This window comes from Schistocerca cancellata, chromosome 1 (assembly GCF_023864275.1).
Source record: "Schistocerca cancellata isolate TAMUIC-IGC-003103 chromosome 1, iqSchCanc2.1, whole genome shotgun sequence".
Classification (NCBI taxonomy): domain Eukaryota; kingdom Metazoa; phylum Arthropoda; class Insecta; order Orthoptera; family Acrididae; genus Schistocerca; species Schistocerca cancellata.
Window position 1 is genome coordinate 1,261,889,931 of NC_064626.1, and position 21,006 is coordinate 1,261,910,936.

At 43.0% G+C, this 21,006-nt stretch overlaps 1 protein-coding gene across 1 annotated transcript in view; it reads right to left on the minus strand.

Annotated features, from left to right (window-relative positions):
- LOC126144870 (Down syndrome cell adhesion molecule-like protein Dscam2) overlaps window positions 1-21,006 on the minus strand; it is a 549,485-nt gene that overhangs the window by 464,164 nt on the left and 64,315 nt on the right. The window contains exon 3 of the mRNA XM_049915521.1: window positions 3,737-3,889. Coding sequence (XP_049771478.1) covers window positions 3,737-3,889 — 153 coding nt within the window. The remainder of the gene's footprint in view (window positions 1-3,736; window positions 3,890-21,006) is intronic.

Consider the following 21,006-nt stretch of genomic DNA (forward strand, 5'->3'; position numbering starts at 1 on the left):
TTCTCATTTCTTTGCTGGATGTATTCCAGTTTCCTCTACAGTTTTTACCGTCTACAGTTCCCTCTAGTACCAAGATGTCTTAACAGAAGTCCTGTCATCTTGTCTCTTCTTCTTCTCATTGTTTTCCATATACTCTTTGATCGCCTATTCTGCGGACAACCTCTCAGTTTCTTGCCTTATCAGTCCAGCTAATTTTCAACATTCTCCAGTAGTACCACACCTCAAAAGTTCGATTCTCTTCTGTTCCGGTTTTTCCGTTGTCCACGTTTCACACTCACACAATGCTGTACTCTAAATGCACATTCTCAGAAATTTCTTCCTCATATTAAGGCCCATATTTAATATTAGGAAGACATTTTTTCGGGCAGGAATGCCCTCTTTCTCAATGCTAGTTTCCTTTTTATGTCCTCCTTGCTTCATCCACCACGAGTTATTTTCCTGTGTAGGTAGCAGAATTTCTTAACTTCGTGATTCCAATTTCTGATATTAAGTTTTTCGCTGTTCTCATTCTGCTACTTCTCATTACTTTTGTCATTTTTGGTTTACTCTCAATCCATATTCTGTACTCCCAGTTCATTCCATTCAACACATTCTGTAAATGTTCTGCATTTTCACTGAGCATAGCAATCTCATCAGAAAACTTTATCGGTGATAATCTCTCACCTTGAATTTTAATCCTACTCTTTTATTTTCATCATTGCTTCTTCGATGAATAAATTGAACAGCAGAGTCCAAAGACTACCTCCCTGGGTTACACCCTTTTTAATCCGAACACTCCGTTCTTGATCTTCCAGTCTTGTTGTCCCCTGCTTCTTGTACGTATTGTATAGTATCCGTCTCTATCTATAACTTACCCTTATTTTTCTCAGAATTCGAACATCTTGCACCATTTTACATTGTCACAAGCTATTTACAGGTCAACAGATCCTATGAACGGGCCTTGATTTTTCTTCAGTCTTGCTTTCATTATCAACCGCAACGTCAGAAATGCCTCTCTGGTTCCGTTACCTCTTCTAAAGCCAAGCTGATAGTCACCTAACGGAACCTGAAGTTTTTTCCACTCTTCTGCAGATTATTCCTCTCAGCAACTTGAATGTATGAGTTGTTAAGCTGATTGTGTGATAATTCCTGCATTTGCTAGATCTTGCTGTGTTTGGAATTGTGTGGATAACGTTTTTCCGAAACTCTCGTGCACTTTACACCAAAACTTGAATAGTCGTTTGGTTGGCACTTACCCCAATGATTTCGGAAATTCCTGTGGAATGTTATTTACCCTCTTTGCCTTATTTGAACGTAAGTTGTCCGAACCTCTTTTAAATTCTGACTCTAGTAATAGAAGCCTTATCTCTTCCTCGTTGACCCCTGATTCTCCTTCTATCTCATCAACAGACGAGTCTTCCCCCTCTTAGAGACCTTCAGTGTACTCTATCCACCAATCCGATCTTTCCTCCGCATTTAACTGCGGAATTCCTATTGTTCCCATATGTTACCGCCCTTGCTTTTAATATCACCGAAGGTTGTTTTGACCTTTCTATACGCTGTGTCAGTTCTTCCGACAATCATTGTTCATGTTCTTCATGTATCCATTTCGTCTTAGCTTCCCTGCAATTCCTGTTTATTTCATTCCATAGTCACTTGTATTTCTGTAGGTCTACGAGGTGTGGCTAGAAAAAAATCGGACTAGTACTGGTGAAACAATAAACCGAATGCAATAAGGCTGAAAGTCGCGTGGCCTGTCACGTGACTCTCGCTCCGCCTACTGCTCGAGTTTCATCTGCCTCCTGCACTTAGTCTGCCCGTGGCGTCTGTTTTAAGTAGTTGACGTTTTGTCTGTGCGTCGGAAAATGTTGAGTGTACAGAAAGAACAGCGTGTTAACATCAAATTTTGTTTCAAACTAGGAAAATCTGCAAGTGAAACGTTTGTAATGTTACAACAAGTGTACGGCGATGATTGTTTATCGCGAACACAAGTGTTTGAGTGGTTTAAACGATTTAAAGATGGCCGCGAAGACACCAGTGATGACACTCGCACACTTTGTTCATGTCGAAACTTTCATGAAGAATCTGCCTAACACTTTCCTTGTCAACTCCTGTTAACTGAGACACTGCTCTGATTGTTAAACGGCGATCTTGTCGAACAAGTTTACCTATTTTTTCAATGTTTGCATCAGTTTTTGCTGACAATAGTTTGCCAGTGCGAGTGTCATCACTGGTGTCTTCGCGGCCATCTTCAAATCGGGATGATGTAAATCTTTTTTTGATGTGTGTATATGCAGTTCATGCAGGTCTTCCTTGCATTTCATCTTGTGAGGGTACTGGTGTGTAGTATCTGTAAGTGGTTGTTCTTTGGAGGGCGAAAATGCCCAGAGGCGCAGAGAGTCGCAAGCAGAGGCAGTTGAGAGGCTGTGGAAGGTGTAGGCTGCGTGAGCCAAAGGCGGTTGGGTAGCGAAGGATTTAATTCTATGTTTAATAGTAATGGCACACAGTTTGAATAATAGTGTGTTTATGTTTGTGCAGTGTGATAAAGGAAATAAATTAAATTTTACCTGTAACATAATAATCATTAATTAGTATTTTAAACATAGCTGCACAACAGCAACGACTCCACGTAATGAAATTATAAAGAGCCGACCAGTTGCAATGGATAAAGAAATCTTTACCTAGGTTTCAACAAATTTAAATTTGTCTTCTTCAGAAGGTGGCAATTTTACATTAGTATGGACTGATGTATCATCGTCGTTTTTACAAATATCTGCATAGATCCATTTGTCCAAATTAAAATATAGCCCTGAAAATAGGGTTTGTCATGTAAATGTAAATTAGTACATGGATGTTGCAGAGCTCACAAGGAGACGGGAGCTTATATTGGTTAATTAATGATTCTTATGTTACAATCCTCTTGTTCTAGTTGACCGTGTATATCGAGACTTCGTTCATTGTTAAATGCAGTGGTGTGGTGCTAACTGATGGAGACGCATTAAGAACTGGTAAAATTTAATTTATTTCCTTTATCACAGCCCGCATCTCGTGGTCGTGCGGTAGCGTTCTCGCTTCCCACGCCCGGGTTCGATTCCCGGCGGGGTCAGGGATTTTCTCTGCCTCGTGATGGCTGGGTGTTGTGTGCTGTCCTTAGTTAGGTTTAAGTAGTTCTAAGTTCTAGAGGACTGATGACCTTAGATGTTAAGTCCCATAGTGCTCAGAGCCATTTGAACCATTTTTGAACCTTTATCACACTGCACAAACATAAACACACTATTATTCAAACTGTGAGCCACTACTATTGAACATAGGGATAAATCCTTCGCTACGCAACAGCCTTTGGCTCACGCAGCCTACACCTTCCACAGCCTCTCAACAACTGCCTCTGCTTGCGACTCTCTGCGCCACTGGGCATTGTCGCCCTCCAAAGAACAACCACTTACAGATACTCACACCAGTACACTCACAGCCGGCCGGTGTGGCCAAGCGGTTAAAGGCGCTACAGTCTGGAACCGCGTGGCCGCTACGGTCGCAGGTTCGAATCCTGCCTCGGGCATGGATGTGTGTGATGTCCTTAGGTTAGTTAGCTTTAAGTAGTTCTAAGTTCTAGGGGACTGATGACCTTAGAAGTTAAGTCCCATAGTGCTCAGAGCCATTTGAGTACACTCACAATCTGGATGAAAACTTAATTACGTTGCGTAACACAGTTTCGGGAATCTGTCAGGTTAGCTCGTCCCGTGCTTTGTGGCAGCCCTACCTGTGACTGTGAGCAGCTGCGCCGGGCTGCTCCTGCGCCGCTCCCCGGTGAGTGCGTGCAGCGTGAGGCAGCTGTAGCGGGAGGAGGCGTCCGCCGCCGTGGCCCGCCTCACCAGCAGGTCCCCGGTGCTCGTCACCACGAAGCGGCCGCCGCCTGCAACTGGAGAAGTCACCCGTGTCACGAGCTACGTCTTGTGTTTTATTGCACATCGCAGCTGGCCACTCGTCATACTGAGTCTGTGTCTGCATCTTTCATTATTGAAACTGATATGCTCTTGCGATGATACAATAGCTCCCTACTTACCAATCATATACAACTGCTCGCTCACCGATAGATCTGTACCCACATATTGGAAAATTGCGAAGGTCGCACCAGTGCTTAAGAAGGGTAGTAGGAGTAATCCATCGTCCGCAGCCCGTGGTCGTGTGGTAGCGTTCTCGCTTCCCGCGCACGGGTTCCCGGGTTCGATTCCCGGCGGGGTCAGGGATTTTCTCTGCCTCGTGATGACTGGGTGTGGTGTGGTGTGATGTCCTTAGGTTAGTTAGGTTTAAGTAGTTCTAAGTTCTAGGGGACTGATGACCATAGATGTTAAGTCCCATAGTGCTCAGAACCATTTGAACCATTTTTTTGAGTAATCCATCGAACTACAGACCTGTATCATTGACGTCGGTTTGCAGTAGGGTTTGCATGGGGGCTTAATTAAATTTTTAAATAATTATGCAAATAATTTTATTTTCTGTCCGGTTACGCTGTCTCGTAAACGGTTGGCCCTGACTGGTTTTAGTACGCCATCTGACTGCATAGAATAACAACAAAGAATGAAACAAAACTTCCGTTAACACAATTAATTAATTAAGTCCCCAGCAACTATAAAACCTACGAAACAACAAACACCAGTGCAGCTGTTCTGTGTATGGAAGTGTGACTCAACGTACACATCTGGCACGGTTCTTCTCCAATAAGACAAGAAATTTCAAGTACCATTTATATTGAAGTAATTAAAGAAAAATAGAAATACTATAACTGCGCAAGAAAACCAGAATTACACTCTAATACAAGAACACAAGCCAGATGCTTTGTTGACTGAACCTGTAATGACGCATTATTTAAGACATTGAAATAATAAAAAGAAAAGGGGAATTTTTTTTTTACCTTCATATAACCACTCTGATCGTTACAATATCTCCATTTCGAACAACATCTGCTATCTATCCCATCAAAACTCCATAAAACATGGAACAAGCACTCCTTACTACAACATCTAAACAACAACTCTCCACTCCGACTTCACGACAAGCACTCTCCACTACATCTGAACAAGAACAGCCCACCACGACCTCTCGACAAGAACTTTTCACTACGACATCTCAGCAAGCACTGCCTACTACGAGTTCTCGACATGCACTGTCCACCACCGCATCTGAACAACTACTGCCTGTGGAGGCGGCTGAATAATACTCTCTGGCGCAATCTCTGGCGCTGTGACTCAGTGTAGCCACCTTTCAGGTTTTGGAGCATATACTGTATTCAAACATTATGAATCATCTCGAAGGGAACGATCTATTGATACGTAATCAGCATGGTTTCAGAAAACATCGTTCTTGTGCAACGCAGCTAGCTCTTTATTCGCACGAAGTAATGGCCGCTATCGACAGGGGATCACAAGTTGATTCCGCATTTCTAGATTTCCGGAAAGTTTTTGACACCGTTTCTCACAAGCGACTTCTAATCAAGCTGCGGGCCTATGGGGTATCGTCTCAGTTGTGCGACTGGATACGTGATTTCCTGTCAGGAAGGTCGCAGTTCGTAGTAATAAACGGCAAGTCATCGAGTAAAAGTGAAGTGATATCGTGTGTGGCCGTGCGGTTCTAGGCGCTACAGTCTGGAGCCGAGCGACCGCTACGGTCGCAGGTTCGAATCCTGCCTCGGGCATGGATGTGTGTGATGTCCTTAGGTTAGTTAGGTTTAATTAGTTCTAAGTTCTAGGCGACTGATGACCTCAGAAGTTAAGTCGCATAGTGCTCAGAGCCATTTGAACCATTTGATATCGGGTGTTCCCCAAGGAAGCGTCCCGGGACCTCTGCTGTTCCTGATCTATATAAATGACCTGGGTGACAATCTGAGCAGTTCTCTTAGGTTGTTCGCAGATGATGCTGTAATTTACCGTCTAGTAAGGTCATCCGAAGACCAGTATCAGTTGCAAAGCGATTTGGAAACGATTGCTGTATGGTGTGGCAGGTGGCAGTTGACGCTAAATAACGAAAAGTGTGAGGTGATCCACATGAGTTCCAAAAGAAATCCGTTGGAATTCGATTACTCGATAAATAGTACAATTCTCAAGGCTGTCAATTCGACTAACTACCTGGGTGTTAAAATTACGAACAACTTCAGTTGGAAAGACCACATAGATAATATTGTGGGGAAGGCGAGCCAAGGGTTGCGTTTCATTGGCAGGACACTTAGAAGATGCAACAAGTCCACTAAAGAGACAGATTACATTACACTCGTTCGTCCTCTGTTAGAATATTGCTGCGCGGTGTGGGATCCTTACCAGGTGGGATTGACGGAGGACATCGAAAGGGTGCAAAAAGGGCAGTTCGTTTTGTATTATCACGTAATAGGGGAGAGAGTGTGGCAGATATGATACGCGAGTTGGGATGGAAGTCATTAAAGCAAAGACGTTTTTCGTCGCGGCGAGATCTATTTACGAAATTTCAGTCACCAACTTTCTCTTACGAATGCGAAAATATTTTGTGGAGCCGAACCTACATAGCTAGGAATGATCATCAAAATAAAATAAGAGAAATCAGAGCTCGAACAGAAAAGTTTAGGTGTTCGTTTTTCCCGCGCGCTGTTCGGGAGTGGAATGGTAGGGATATAGTTTGATTGTGGTTCGATGAATCCTCTGCCAAGCAATTAATTGTGAATTGCAGAGTAATCATGTAGATGTAGATGTTATGGGGTGAATAGTATTTGATCATAAGCAAGGGACGCGATCTTGACGTAAGCAAGCTGCTGCGGCGACGCGGTTCCTTCCGTCCCTTTACTACGGACCTGCAAATGGCTCTGAGCACTATGGGACTCAACTGCTGAGGTCATTAGTCCCCTAGAACTTAGAACTAGTTAAACCTAACTAACCTAAGGACATCACAAACATCCATGCCCGAGGCAGGATTCGAACCTGCGACCGTAGCGGTCTTGCGGTTCCAGACTGCAGCGCCTTTAACCGCACGGCCACTTCAGCCGGCACTACGGACCTGCACCTACCTGTGAACATTGTCTCAGCAGATCACCAGTAGGGAAGCCGAGCGAAACCTACTGTACTTCGACGTGAACCAGGCTGTAATTGAAGCCACTAATCTACGTTTAGAGAGAAAGTTTTCACACGAAATGGAAGGATGGAAATTCTGTCCTTAATTAATATATTCTGAAACTTAGGTGAACAAGTATCACTGCCATATCCGTGCTAGTCTTAACACCGTCACTCACAACTTCTTTCACTCGCGTTAGCAAGTTTATGGTGTTGCACTTCCCGAAAACGTAATATCTTCAAAAATACGGATTGTTTTTGATTGAGAATGCTCGCCAAATATTAAGTCTGTCGGTACCTAATGCAGTCACAGTTTCTTAGCCACCGACCTGCTCAATACGCCACGCGGAATTTATGTCTTTTCTCGCCACAAAATTCACTTAAAAATTCCAAAATTTCTACACACCCATCGGAATAATTATGCCGTCACTTTACAACACTTTTGATTTATGGAACACTGCTAGATCCGGCAACTTATCTTTTCCATCGGAACTACTACTACACACGTCCGAACTGTTTCATGGCTAGGCTCCGACTCCTCTCTAGAATACTCTAAGTCTTCTCTACCAGCAAAGAAAGTCGCGCGAAGAATATTGCTTTACCATTGGTCAGTTTACTCAACAGCCAATAGCAAAACAACATTCTCCCGCGTTAGTCCGCGCTTTTCATCAATAACCAATCGCAAAATAGTAAACCTAACGACTGCACTTTTTACCGACGTAATTATCTAATATGTTGAAGTTTTGTTTATGCATAAAGTTATATACTATTGTTATTTATACCTGAATTAGCTTTTCCTTTACCATAAACTTACTTTACAAATCTATTCTACAAAAATCCCCTTTGTCCACATCCATACTTCTTCGAAATGTTCCCACACTAAATCCCACTACATAACTCGTTAAACAATTATCTTCATATTAACCTTAAACCACACTCACTCATCATTCATACTGCTAAAACACATTTATAACATTTTACATACATAAAAAGACATAATAACACTTTATGAAAATACTAGAACGGTTTATGAAAAACATTCTATTACTTTAGTGCACTCTAGTGGGCACAATTGAAACTAGATCACAGTCCCCTATCCAATACTGTCCTCTGTCGGCTGATACATAAACTACGTGCGCGTCCAGTCTCGCGTCACCATCTGTCGCTATCCAGCTCTGAGACACATCTCCCACTTAACCGCCTCCAAGGTAAGATCAGTATACGGCGCTACGCCTCACTGTGATTTTCTCATCAACCTTGAACAATGTGTGCCAGGTATCTCGTTTACGCACACGCTCGCGGTCTTCAGGATGCAGTCATAAGCATGTGATTTGAAACGTATCTTTCTACTCACCAAGTTGACACTGGATTCATTACGACCTGTGGTTGGCTTCCGCCAGTCTAAGGCAGCCTCGACCAGTCGTCTGATCTTCAGCTGACAACAGGGATGAAGTCGGTCATAACGCGAAGCCTATATTTCAGCTACCATGTGACACAACACTTCCTTTTTTTTTTTTTTTAAAGAAGGTTGGTTTCATTATGATTCCAATAAACCATATTATTTCCCACTCTTTTGGCTACAGACTCATATTTTTCAGCATAGTCTCCGTTCATTCCGGCAGCCTTAGGCTACCTTAGCGGGAGAGAATATGTGCTCATATGGTAGCACTACTGGTGGATGTCAGAGCCAACGTCTTACTGCATCAATAACCTCCCCATCATTCACATCCTGCTTCCCGCGGAGTGCATCTTTCATTGGGCCAAACAGATGAAAGTAGGAAGGTGCGAGATCCGGGCTATAAGGTGGTTGAGGAAGAACAGTCCAATGAAGTTTTATGAGCTCCTCTCGGATCCACAAACTAGGATGAGAAGTTTGTTCGCATTTCTGTGGCGACGGACACGCTGAAGCCGTATCTTCAGTTTCGGCGTGTTGGAGATTTAAAAGGTTTGCACGATCTTGTTTCCGTGATAACGGACGCTTCACCCAACGACTCGCCGTGCTTTTGTTCACTGCCACTTCTCCGTAGAGAATCTGCAAGCTCCTGTGAACATCTATGATGCTCCGGTTTTCCGCCAAATGAAACTCAGTGACAGCACACTCCTCGGAACGCACCTCCAAAACAGACGCCATTTTGAAAGCTACGTATAGCAAAGCCAGCTATCGGAACTCCATGTAACTATAGGGGCTGAAGCAGGAATATTCCACAGTCTCGCACAGCAAATTCCGCATTTTTAAACCGAAACTGGCCGAGAAAAAATTTGGCGCATTGCTTATTTAACGCCCCTCTTATTTTATACAGAGGCGCATGAAAAAAGGAAAATATTTTTCTGAAAAATCATCACCCGAAAGAATCTTTCACTATGCAGCGGAATGTACACTGCAATGAAACTTCCTGACACATTAAAACGGTATTCGAACTGGGAATCTTACCTTCCGTGGGCAGGCTGTCCAGGCAAGACTCTCACAGCTTCAGCGATTTCAGCACTTATAAGTAGGGCCTCCCACAGATAACAGCAGCACTAAAGATGTACCATCAACTCGTACTGACTTGTTTCAGCTGAGATCGTGGACAGCTACGAGGGGCGCTTGAAAAGTCCGACATAGTCTCCTTTTAGCCTTATACAGTTCTATTTTGTTGATCCCTTCCGAATAATAAGAATTGTCCAAGTCTGCAAAATAGCTATTAGTTGCTGCAATCACCTCCTCATACGAATGAAATCTTTGTCCCGCCAGCCATTTCTTCAAATTGTGGAACAAATAGTAGGCCGAGGGAGCCAAGTCTGGAGAGTAGGGGGGATGTGAAACGAGTTGGAATCCTATGTCAATTAATTTTGCGACCACAACTGCTACGGTGTGTGCTGGTGCATTGTCGTGATATAAAAGGAATTTTTTGCGGTCCAATCGCCGACGTTTTTTTTGGAGCTCGGTTATCAAACAGTCCAATAACGATGGATATATGCACCTGTAATAGTTTTACCCTTTTCCAGATAGTCCATGAAGATTATTCCTTGCGAATCCCAAAAGACAGTCGCCATAACCTTTCCGGCCGAAGGAATGGTCTTGGCCTTCCTTGGTAACCCATTGTTTAGATTGTTATTTGGTCTCAGGAGTATAGTAATGTATCCATGTTAAAGTCCTGCAGATTCTTCCTGAACAGCTGCAAACCATCCTTGCAACACTTCACACGATTCCGTTTTTGGTCAAGCGTGAGCAATCGCGGAACCCATCTTGCGGATAACTTTCTCATATCCAAATGTTTATGCAAAATATTATGTACCCGTTCATTCGAGACGCCCACAGCACTAGAAATGTCACACACCTTAACCCTTCTGTCATCCATCACCATAAAATGGATTTTATCAATGATTTCTGGAGTCGTAACCTCCACAGGGCGTCCAGAACGTTCAGCATCACTTGTGCCTATATGGCCATTCCGAAAATTTAGAAACCTCTTATAAACTGTTCTACTCGAAGGTGCAGACTCACCGTAATGTTTATCAAGCTTCTATTTAGTCTCATTAGGCGTTTTGCCTTTCATAAACTAATGCTTAATCACCACACGAAATTCTTCTTCGTCCATTTTTTGACAATCACTCGACTGCCTTGATTCACACGAATGCCAAACACAAAGAAGTAGGCCAATATGGCTGAAACTTGGGGTGGGTTCTTTCCAAAGATGCTACTAACTAAACATGACCTCGACACGCGGTGGTGGTGCCATATGTCGGACTTTGCACGGACTTTTCAAACGCCCCTCGTATGTCAGACTTTGACCATATTATAGACTCATGTCTCTCTATCATTTTAATATACGTCTCCACATCTGTCATTATTGATGACAGTTTTTCTCCATCACACAAACCTTCAATGTACTCCATACGAATTCCAAACTATGTTTCTGCATTTAATACAGGTTGCCTTACCACCTTCTATTTCTCAATTTTCTCATTTGACTTTTCATCCGTTCTGATTTATCCTGATAGCAACTTCTGTAATTTTATCTAAAATCTGTTCTCAGTGCTGGCTTTCTATCTAACTTTTCTTTCGTCAGTAAACCGAGTATTCCCCTGATAATCCGTGACTTCTGTGTTGTTCCACTGTGGCTAAGGTGCCCTTCCTTGTGTTAATTATTTCATAGTTGCATTCCCCTCGTCTTCACTTAGGTAACTGAGTACTGCCATGGAGAATTTCCACTTTATGTTATTGATTCGTAAATTTCCAGCACAAACAGTTTCTCACCCTCTTGAATTTCAACATATGTAAATCACTTCAACCTGAAATTTCACAGACGTTACTGTATTATGTAAACGCTCTAGAAGATGAGAAATCAGCAACGTAACAGACTACCTTGGAATCTCTGTTGGTAAGAGATCTCATTGGGGCGCTGTGTCACGCTGTTGCTGTAAAAGTGAGGATTCAAGACTACAGTTTAATATGTCGACGACGACAAGGATTGTCTTAAGCATCTTAATGGAACTGTGCGAAACCTAAATCTGGGCACGGGATAGCGATTTGAACCAACGTCCACCCGAATGCGAGACCAGTTTCGTAACAGATGAGACAAAACCACTGCGCGTGTTATCACTGCCTTTAGAGATATGTCTGGTGCCTGAAGCGTAAATTAGACGAGTGTTGGTGAACGCAGCACACAAACCAAGTTCCCTTGAACGCAGACGAGTAAAGTGAGATCGGCATGTAATTAATTATCGCAGGAGCAAAGAGGGCAAGAAAGGGTCTGATGCTGTACTGCAGTTGCCAGAGTTAAAGCGCGGATGCTGCGGCTGTTCATGCAATACCACACTTCTGTCCCAGCAGTCTAGCAAACGAACGAGCGGCGATTTAATATGTGCAGAGCTCGGGGCATCGGAATCCAATAGCAGTCCGAGGGGTACCTGGCGAACTGGCATGTGGCCACAGAGGCTGTGATTAAAATCTGTCCTCGCGGTAATGTCTGACAGGTGAGAGAGAGAGCGGCTGTGTCAGAAACTTCGATAGCTTTGGTATCTCAAAGATACTCTTGGTTCATACACTTTTTTTCTTTGTTTCCCCCTCCAGAAATCAATTCCTTACCGTCAGTATAATACGTATTATCTGCGTTGTGTCAATAAATCATAAAAATGATTTCATTTTTTATTTAATAAAATTGCAGCCAAATAGCCATATACAGTTACTTTGCTTAACATTTTACATTTACATTTTACATTTTTGCATATTCATTTATCGATTTCACTCTTTTACTGCACAGTTCTATGTGATATCGTTCACAGGCTTCGTTACACAGTTGACATACACATGTTGCGGTTGGGTCGTGATAAGTTTTGTTTTTGCAGATTAGATGATGAAAGCCGTGAGTAGAAAGTCTAGTTACAACATGTCGCTGTTCGAAGTTTGGTACTGTCCATGAGCGGTTTGTCCTTGCTTCGGTGCCGTAAAACTCCGGCCATATTTTTTCTCGTTTGTCCTCCATGATCTTCAGTTGCTTTCTGGAAGCCCTGGTGTGTGGCATCATATATCGAAGTCTGATGTCTTCAATTAGGAATGTCTCTCTCGCTAGCAGGTACACTAGTCTAGATCTGGTTGTCTTTGAGAGACCTAGTGCTCTTTTTAGATAGGTCGATTTTACCTTTTCTAGTGTTTCTAGATTTTTTTCTGTCAGGTGGTCCCATATAACCTCCATCCCATAGGCCAGGATTGGCAAGATTTTTGTGTTGAATAATTTCATGGCCGTTTCTAGACTGAGTAGGCGGATGTTTTTGATGTCCTGTATTGCTGTTATTGCTTGGGCTGCACGTTCTGTTGTATGTTTTGTGAAGCATTTGGCTGTTGGTTGCAATGTCACGCCTCGGTATTTAAAGTCTGATGAGATTTTTATTTTTTGTCCTCTGATACTGATTTCCGCATTCTTGGGTGTTTTGCCTCCTTTCCTGAAAATTACCATTTCTGTCTCTGCTATGTTTATGTGTAGTTTGTGTTCACTGCACCATCTGTCTATTTTCTCAATGATTCTCTGCAGCTTCTGTATATCTGTTGAACCTACGGCTATGTCGTCAGCGTATGCATATACATACACATCTTCTTCATTTTCTCCAATTCGGAGTACTTCTTCAGTGGCAAGAATGAATAGCAAAGGGCTCATTGGGTCACCCTGTAAGACTCCGTTCGATTGCAGAATGGGGTTCGAAAAAGAGAGGTTGTCCGATATTGTAATTAAATTGTATTCGAGGATTGATTTGATTATTCTTGCCCATACACTATCTTCTCCCATTGTGTTTTCCAGTTTTCGGACTATGAGCTCTCTTTCCAATAGGTCAAAGGCTTTGGTAAAGTCTATGAACACTGTGTAGAACATTTGTTTCTTTTGTAGCGCATCATCGATGTTGTTTAGAAGAAGCCTGACTGCCGTAAGTGTTGATCTTCCAGATCTGAAACCCATTTGTCGTTCTGGGAGATGACTGTCCATTGAGGCTTGGATTTTTTGTATTATTATCTTCGAAAACATCTTGAATTGAGTATTTTCCAGGGCTATGCCTCTGTACTTGTTTGGGTCCACAACTGCTACAGTAGTGAAATACCTTAACAAGTACGGAATACTGGGACAACTAGAACGTGAAGAACTGCGCACACTGGGCGACAAAAAAGCTTTCAAAGTAGGCATTCCGTTTGAAAAGCTGCAAATCACACAAGAACCAGAATTCTGGCCAGAAAACATTAAAGTACGTCGATTTCGTTTCCCAAGAAGATCAATGGAAGAGGGAGCAGAGCTCAACTAAACTAAGAAGAAAACCAGAAGAGCAAGAAATAAAAGCAGTCTCGTGGAATACAGAGAGAGTAAAAAGTGCTCTTAACCTAACACCAAGAGACATTCTGCAAAATTCGGACCTTTCAATTCTAACAGAAACCTTCCTGATAGACAGCTGGCAACATGAAGATTTCTATAATTATCACCTAATGGCAAAGAAGGGAGAAAGAGGACGACCCATGGGAGGAATATCTATCCTACTGAAACCCTGGATGACGCCCACCAAAAAAATCATAAAAGAAGAAAATAGTATGCTAATAGAAGCGGCAAACATAAATATAACTGCAGCCTATTTTAAACCGCACACAAATGCTGTAGAAATAATTGACGAAATAGTCACACTCATCAAACAATGCGACAGCAAACCCACCATTATTGCAGGCGATCTCAACTGCAGAATAGACGCAGAAAACTATAAAACAAAACTAGTCGTTGAAACCCTAGAAGAAGATGGTTTCACCCTACTTAACGATAGGCAGATACCTACATACACATGCCACAATGGGAAGAGCACCATTGATATCGCATTAACAAGAGGAGACATAGAAGGAAGTATTCAACCAATTTGGTCCTACACAAAGACAAAGAATCATAAATCGCCTATCCACTTGTTCACTTATTATTATTAACCAGCTTTACCAACTTTGAAAGCTATTAGTTATTGATTTCACAGTGTCTTGCCAGGTACGAGGGGCTTTCAATAAGTAATGCAACACATTTTTGTCTGAAAGTAGGTTGCTAGTATTTAGGATTCTCATACACCATATTATTCTCCACTCTTTTGGCTACGAAACCTATTTTTCAATACAATCTCAGTGAAATGCGATGGCCTTAGGCCACCTTACTGGGAGAGCCTGTATGCCCTCATGGTACGAATCTACTGGTCGACATCGGAGTCAGCGTTTTGCTGCATCAATAAACTCCCCATTACCCAGGCGCTGGTTCCCATGGAGTGCATCCGTAATTGACCAAACAGATGGGAGAAGAAGAGAGATCCTGGCTATAGGGCGGATGAGCAGGCATACACCTTTGAGGACCCCAACTGGTGGAAGAGTGTGTCAGCACCAGATGTTTGTTTCATTCTGGTCCATCGACCACCTCGAATGAGAGTATCTGCACGTTCCAGCATTGCAGGAGACATAGCTGTATGCGTTCAGCCGGCACGCGGGAGATTGAACAGGTTTACACGACCTTGTCGCGGTGATGACACACGCCTTGCCCAACGACTCATCGTGCTTTTGTTCACTGCCAGGTCCCCGTAGACATTCTGCGAACGGCTATCAATATCTGCGATGCACTGTTTTTCCACCAAAAGAAGCTCAGTGGCAGCTGTCTGCTTGGAACACACCCCTGTTACCGACACCATTTTGAAGGCTACGTATGGCGCCACTACCTACCAGAACTTCATGAAATTATAGGGGCTGAAGGGAAATATTCGACTATGCCCCACAACAAATTCCGCATTTTATGAGCCTAAATTGCCGAGAAAAATTTTTTTGCAATAATTCTTGAACGTCCCTCGTCTGTCTCTCTGGGAGTTAACTTCCCAGTTCCTCCCAATTAGCCGGCCGGAGTGACCGAGCGGTTCTAGGCACTACAATCAGCAACCGCGTGACCGCTACGGTCGCAGGTTCGAATCCTGCCTCGGGCATGGATGTGTGTGATGTACTTAGGTTAGTTAGGTTTAAGTAGTTCTAAGTTCTAGGGGACTGATGACCTCAGAAGTTAGTTAAGTCCCATCGTGCTCAGAGCCATTTGAGCCATTTGAACCTCCCAATTATGGGCTTCATGCCTTGAGTTATGTTGTCAAAGAAACAAAGCGTAGGTTTTCAAATGGCTCTGAGCACTATGGGACTCAACATCTATGGTCATCAGTCCCCTAGAACTTATAACTACTTAAACCTAACTAACCTAAGGACATCACACAACACCCAGTCATCACGCGTAGGTTTTCAGAAAACTTTTCGTCCATTACAGCGTTTTGTACACGTTTAATGGATTTTCCGTTCTTTTAGACCAGGGGTATCCAAACTTTTTAGTGCGCGGGCCATATTGACTCCTCCACGAAGTCATAAGGGCCAAGATCTACTTAATGGGATTAAAGCACCCTAGCACTCCATAATCACCGTAATGTAAGGCTAAAGGAAAGATGAAATCGCAAAAATCTAAGGTTTTGCGAATAGCTAGCACTGAAACGAACTACGATTTTTATTTAATTACATAATTTTGATTGGTGAACGTACCTGACCGAAATTCTGTCGTATTTTATTCTGGCGAATTTCACCGACAAAAAAGTGTGTCACAGCACATTCTTCACGAAAGCGTCCTGCAAAGTTAACGAAATCTCAAAATCATTGTTAGCAACACTATTACTGCAAGACGTAACAGAGGTAGAGTATGCCAACGCATTGTTATTTCAAACGGCGCAACAATAAGTTTAGTTATGTAGTCTTGTAGCGAGTAACAGAGCCAATGTCGCGGTGTATTGGTCGCGATAGGCCTCGAACCTCAATTGTTGGCAGTGTAGGTACCACCTCAAATATTTGGCGGGCCGGATACCGGGGATGCCCGGCCAGCTAACGCGGACCGGTTTGCCGGCCCTATGGGGCCGGTTTCGGCCCGCGGGCCGTAGTTTGGAGACCCCTGTTTTAGACCTTTGAATACTTATCCAGTCCAACGGAGTCCTTATTATTTTGAGCTTTTAAATCCTTTTCAGAACTGGTTATTTTGGCACGCTAGGTGTAGGAAACTCCTTTATTTAAACACTACCGGTTTTGGTCGGAAAGTTTGTTGTAGTCTGGTGTCTGTCCAAAAATGTTTAAAGAAAAACGTGAAATATAGCAATTGAGGCACATCATGATTTTTGGAAAAGACAAGGAAGTCTCGTAGCTTTAGCTTTGGACATGTCTGCCTCTCCATGTAAATCACATACTTCTGTATTTGTTAGTTTTTTGTATGCTGCTGGGGGTTAATTTTGGATTCCTCCAAACATCTTTTTCAAAATACTCATTTCAAAGACGTTTAGTTTCACCTCTTCTGATTTAATTAATGTCCAAATTTCACAAGCATAAAACCAGGTGTCATCAGAGTTTTATATGTGTATCTTTGAATTTGGCAATTCAAATTTACTTTTTATTATATGCAGCAGAACAATAAGACATTATTTGAACAGAGCTACAGACGTCCTCGATTATCACAGTCGTAGTTATTATTTTGATCATTAAGTTTTTTTTAGCGCACGACGGGCAGTCAAAATGTTTGATTATCGCCTCGTAAATAGAGCTAGGTACGCAAGGTGCGAGTGTACAGTCCAACGCATGCAAACAGAAAATAAGCTCCGAATTTTTGTCGGTGGAGTTTGGTTCTATCCCGTATAACGCTAGGCGTACGAAGAAGAAGGAGAAATGAAGAGCACAGCGCTACAAGCAATTTCCAGTTACGACCTCCTTTTACTCCCAGGTGCTGGCGAAAGGTCGTTTCATCGAGGGAGTCTGCACCAATCTCTGTATTTCGCTGATGCAGGCGCCAGCCATTTACGACCGGAAAGGACGAGACGCTTTCAACTGTTTCAGCGCCAACGGAAACTTTGGGCTGACGACGCGGCGTTTGGGGTAACCAGTCTGTGTCTTTCTCTATTCCCGCCGCCCGTGTTCTGCATTCCGTATTCCGACCCATGTATACGCACACGCCCAGAAAGGATGTATGAGACAGGCGCTGTGTACACGCACTATTTAACCTAACGAGATTGCACGAGGCTGTAAAGTTGTCGAGTGACGACTGATGCACGGCGACAGATAACCGCCGCTGTTCCGCTTTCGTCCCCTTCCGTGTCTGTGTGTGTGTGTGTGTGTGTGAGAGAGAGCTGGAGAGACGGGTGTGAGGACGGGATGCGACGAATGGGCGGGGCGTTGATCGCGCCGCAGCCTCGCTCGGGAGCGGTCGTTGCCTCCTCCCATTAAGTTAGCGGGTCTCCGCTGGGAACTGGCGCTTCTGGAGTGCCGCTATCACGTACGAAGCCCTCGGAAGCACTTCAGGGCCGCCGACGTCGTCTCCCATCACACTTCCCCTCCCGGAAGGCTACCGCCGTGCGAGCAGTGTCTCACTATAGCGACTTGGAGGTCCCGCAACTGTTTGTGCAGGTGCTTACTTTGTAGGATTTAGATCCGCAGCTACCTGCTATGGTCCATCAATGGGCCGCACAACAAACGTTAGGATCTGACACCTTTATGAAATGATAATTATACGCTAGCGTGCAAAAAATTAAGGACGAAATTAACTTCTACATATCGTGTCACTGCCACGTAACGCAGGTCGATGACACTTGAAACACATCTACATCTACACCTACATCTACATCTACATGAAACTTTGAACATAGCTGCTAAGGTTCAGTGACCGTGTCAGAATTATATTAGAACAAATAAGCCTTCGGTCACAAATGTTGTTGTTGTTGTTGTTGTTGTTGTGGTCTTCAGTCCAGAAACTGGTTTGATGCAGCTCTCCATGATACTCTATCCTGTGCAAGCTTCTTCATCTCCCAGTACCTTCTGCACCCTACATCCTTCTGAATCTGCTTAGTGTATTCATCTCTTGGTCTCCCTCTACGATTTTTACCCTCCACGCTGCCCTCCAGTACTAAATTGGTGATCCCTTGATGCCCAAGAACATGCCCAACCAACCGATCCCTTCTTCTAGTCAAGTTGTGCCACAAACGTCTCTTCTCCCCAATTCTATCCAATACCTCCTCATTAGTTATGTGATCTACCCAGCTAATCTTCAGCATTCTTCTGTAGCACCACATTTCAAAAGCTTCTATTCTCTTCCTGTCCAAACTATTTATCGCTCATGTTTCTCTTCCATACATGGCTACACTCCATACAAATACTTTCAGAAACGACTTCCTGACACTTAAATCTATACCCGATGTTAACAAATTTCTCTTCTTCAGAAATGCTTTCCTTGCCATTGCCAGTCTACATTTTATATCCTCTGTACTTTGACACTCATCAGTTATTTTGCTCCCCAAATAGCAAAACTCCTTTACTACTTTAAGTGTCTCATTTCCTAATATAATTCCCACAGCACCACCTGACTTAATTCGACTACATTCCATTATCCTCATTTTGCTTTCAAGACACTATCCATTCCGTTCAACTGCTCTTCCAAGTCCTTTGCTGTTTCTGACAGAATTACAATGTCATCGGCGAACCTCAAAGTTTTTGTTTCTTCTCCATGGATTTCAATACCTACTCCGAATTTTTCTTTTGTTTCCTTCACTGCTTGCTCAATATACAGATTGAAAACATCGGGGAGAGGCTACAACCTGTCTCACTCCCTTCCCAACCACTGCCTCTCTTTCATGCCCCTTGACTCTTATAACTGCCATCTGGTTTCTATACAAATTGTAAATAGCCATTCGCTCCACGTATTTTACCCCTGCCACCTTCAGAATTTGAAAGAGAGTATTCCAGTCAGCATTGTCAAAAGCTTTCTCTAAGTCTACGAATGCTAGAAACGTTGGTTTACCTTTCCTTAATCTTTCTTCTAAGATAAGTCTTAGGGTCAGTATTGCCTCACGTGTTACGATATTTCTGCGGAATTCAAACTGATCTTCCACAAGGTCGGCTTCTACTAGCTTTTCCATTCGTCTGTAAAGTATTTTGCAGCCGTGACTTATTAAACTTATAGTTCCGAAATTTTCACATCTGTCAACACCTGCTTTCTTTGGGATTGGAATTATTATATTCTTCTTGAAGTCTGAGGGTATTTCGCTTGTGTCATACATCTTGCTCAGCAGATGGTAGAGTTTTATCAGGACTGGGTCTCCCAAGGCTGTCAGCAGTTCTAATGGAATGTTGTCTACTCCCGGGGCCTTGTTTCGACTCAGGTCTTTCAGTGCTCTGTCAAACTCTTGACGCAGTATCATATCTCCCATTTCATCTTCATCTACATCCTCTTCCATTTCCTTAATATTGTCCTCAAGTACATCGCCCTTCTATAGACCCTCTATATACTCCTTCCACCTTTCTGCTTTCCCTTATTCATACAAGTGGTTCTCTTTTCTCCACAGGTCTCTTCAATTTTCCTGTAGGCAGTATCTTTTCTTACCTCTAGTGAGATAAGCCTCTACATCCTTACATTTGTCCTCTAGCCATCTCTGCTTAGCCATTTTGCACTTCCTGTTGATCTCATTTTTGAGACGTTTGTATTCCTTTTTGCCTGCTTCATTTACTGCATTTTTATATTTTCTCCTTTCATCAATTAAATTCAACATTTCTTCTGTTACCCAAGAATTTCTACTAGCCCTCGTCTTTTTACCTGCTTGATCCTCTGCTGCCTTCACTACTTCATCCCTCAAAGCTACCCATTCTTCTTCTACTCTATTTCTTTCCCCCATTCTTGTTAATTGTTCCCTTATGCTCTCCCTGAAACTCTGTACAACCTGTGGTTTAGTCAGTTTATGCAGGTCCCATCTCCTTAAATTACCACCTTTTTGTAGTTTCTTCAGTTTTAATCTACAGTTCATAACCAATAGACTGTGGTCAGAGTCCACATCTGCCCTTGGAAATGTCTTACAATTTAAAACCTGGTTCCTAAATCTCTGTCTTACCATTATATAATCTATCTGAAACCTGTCAGTATCTCCAGGCTCGTTCCATGTATTCAGCCTTCTTTTTTGATTCTTGAACCAAGTGTTAGCTATGATTAAGTTGTGCTCTGTGCAAAATTCTACCAGGCGGCTTTCTCTTTCATTTCTTACCCTCAATTCATATTCACCTACTACGTTTCCTTCTCTCCCTTTTCCTACTGACGAATTCCAGTCATCCATGACTATTACATTTTCGTCTCCCTTCACTGTCTGAAAAAAAAGCTTTAAAACAAAATTACACCTTCCTGAAATGATAATTATACGCTAGCGTGCAAAAATTAAGGACGAAAGTAACTTCCGCGTATCGTATCACTGCCAAGTAAGGCAGCTCGATGACACTTGAACGACATCTACATCTACACCTACGTCTACATCTACATGGTTACTCTGCAATTCACACTTAAGTGCCTGGCAGAGGGTTCATCGAACCATTTTCGTACTACTTCTCTACCATTCCACTCTCGAATGGCGCGTGGGAAAAAGGAACACCTAAATCTTTCCGTTCGAGCTC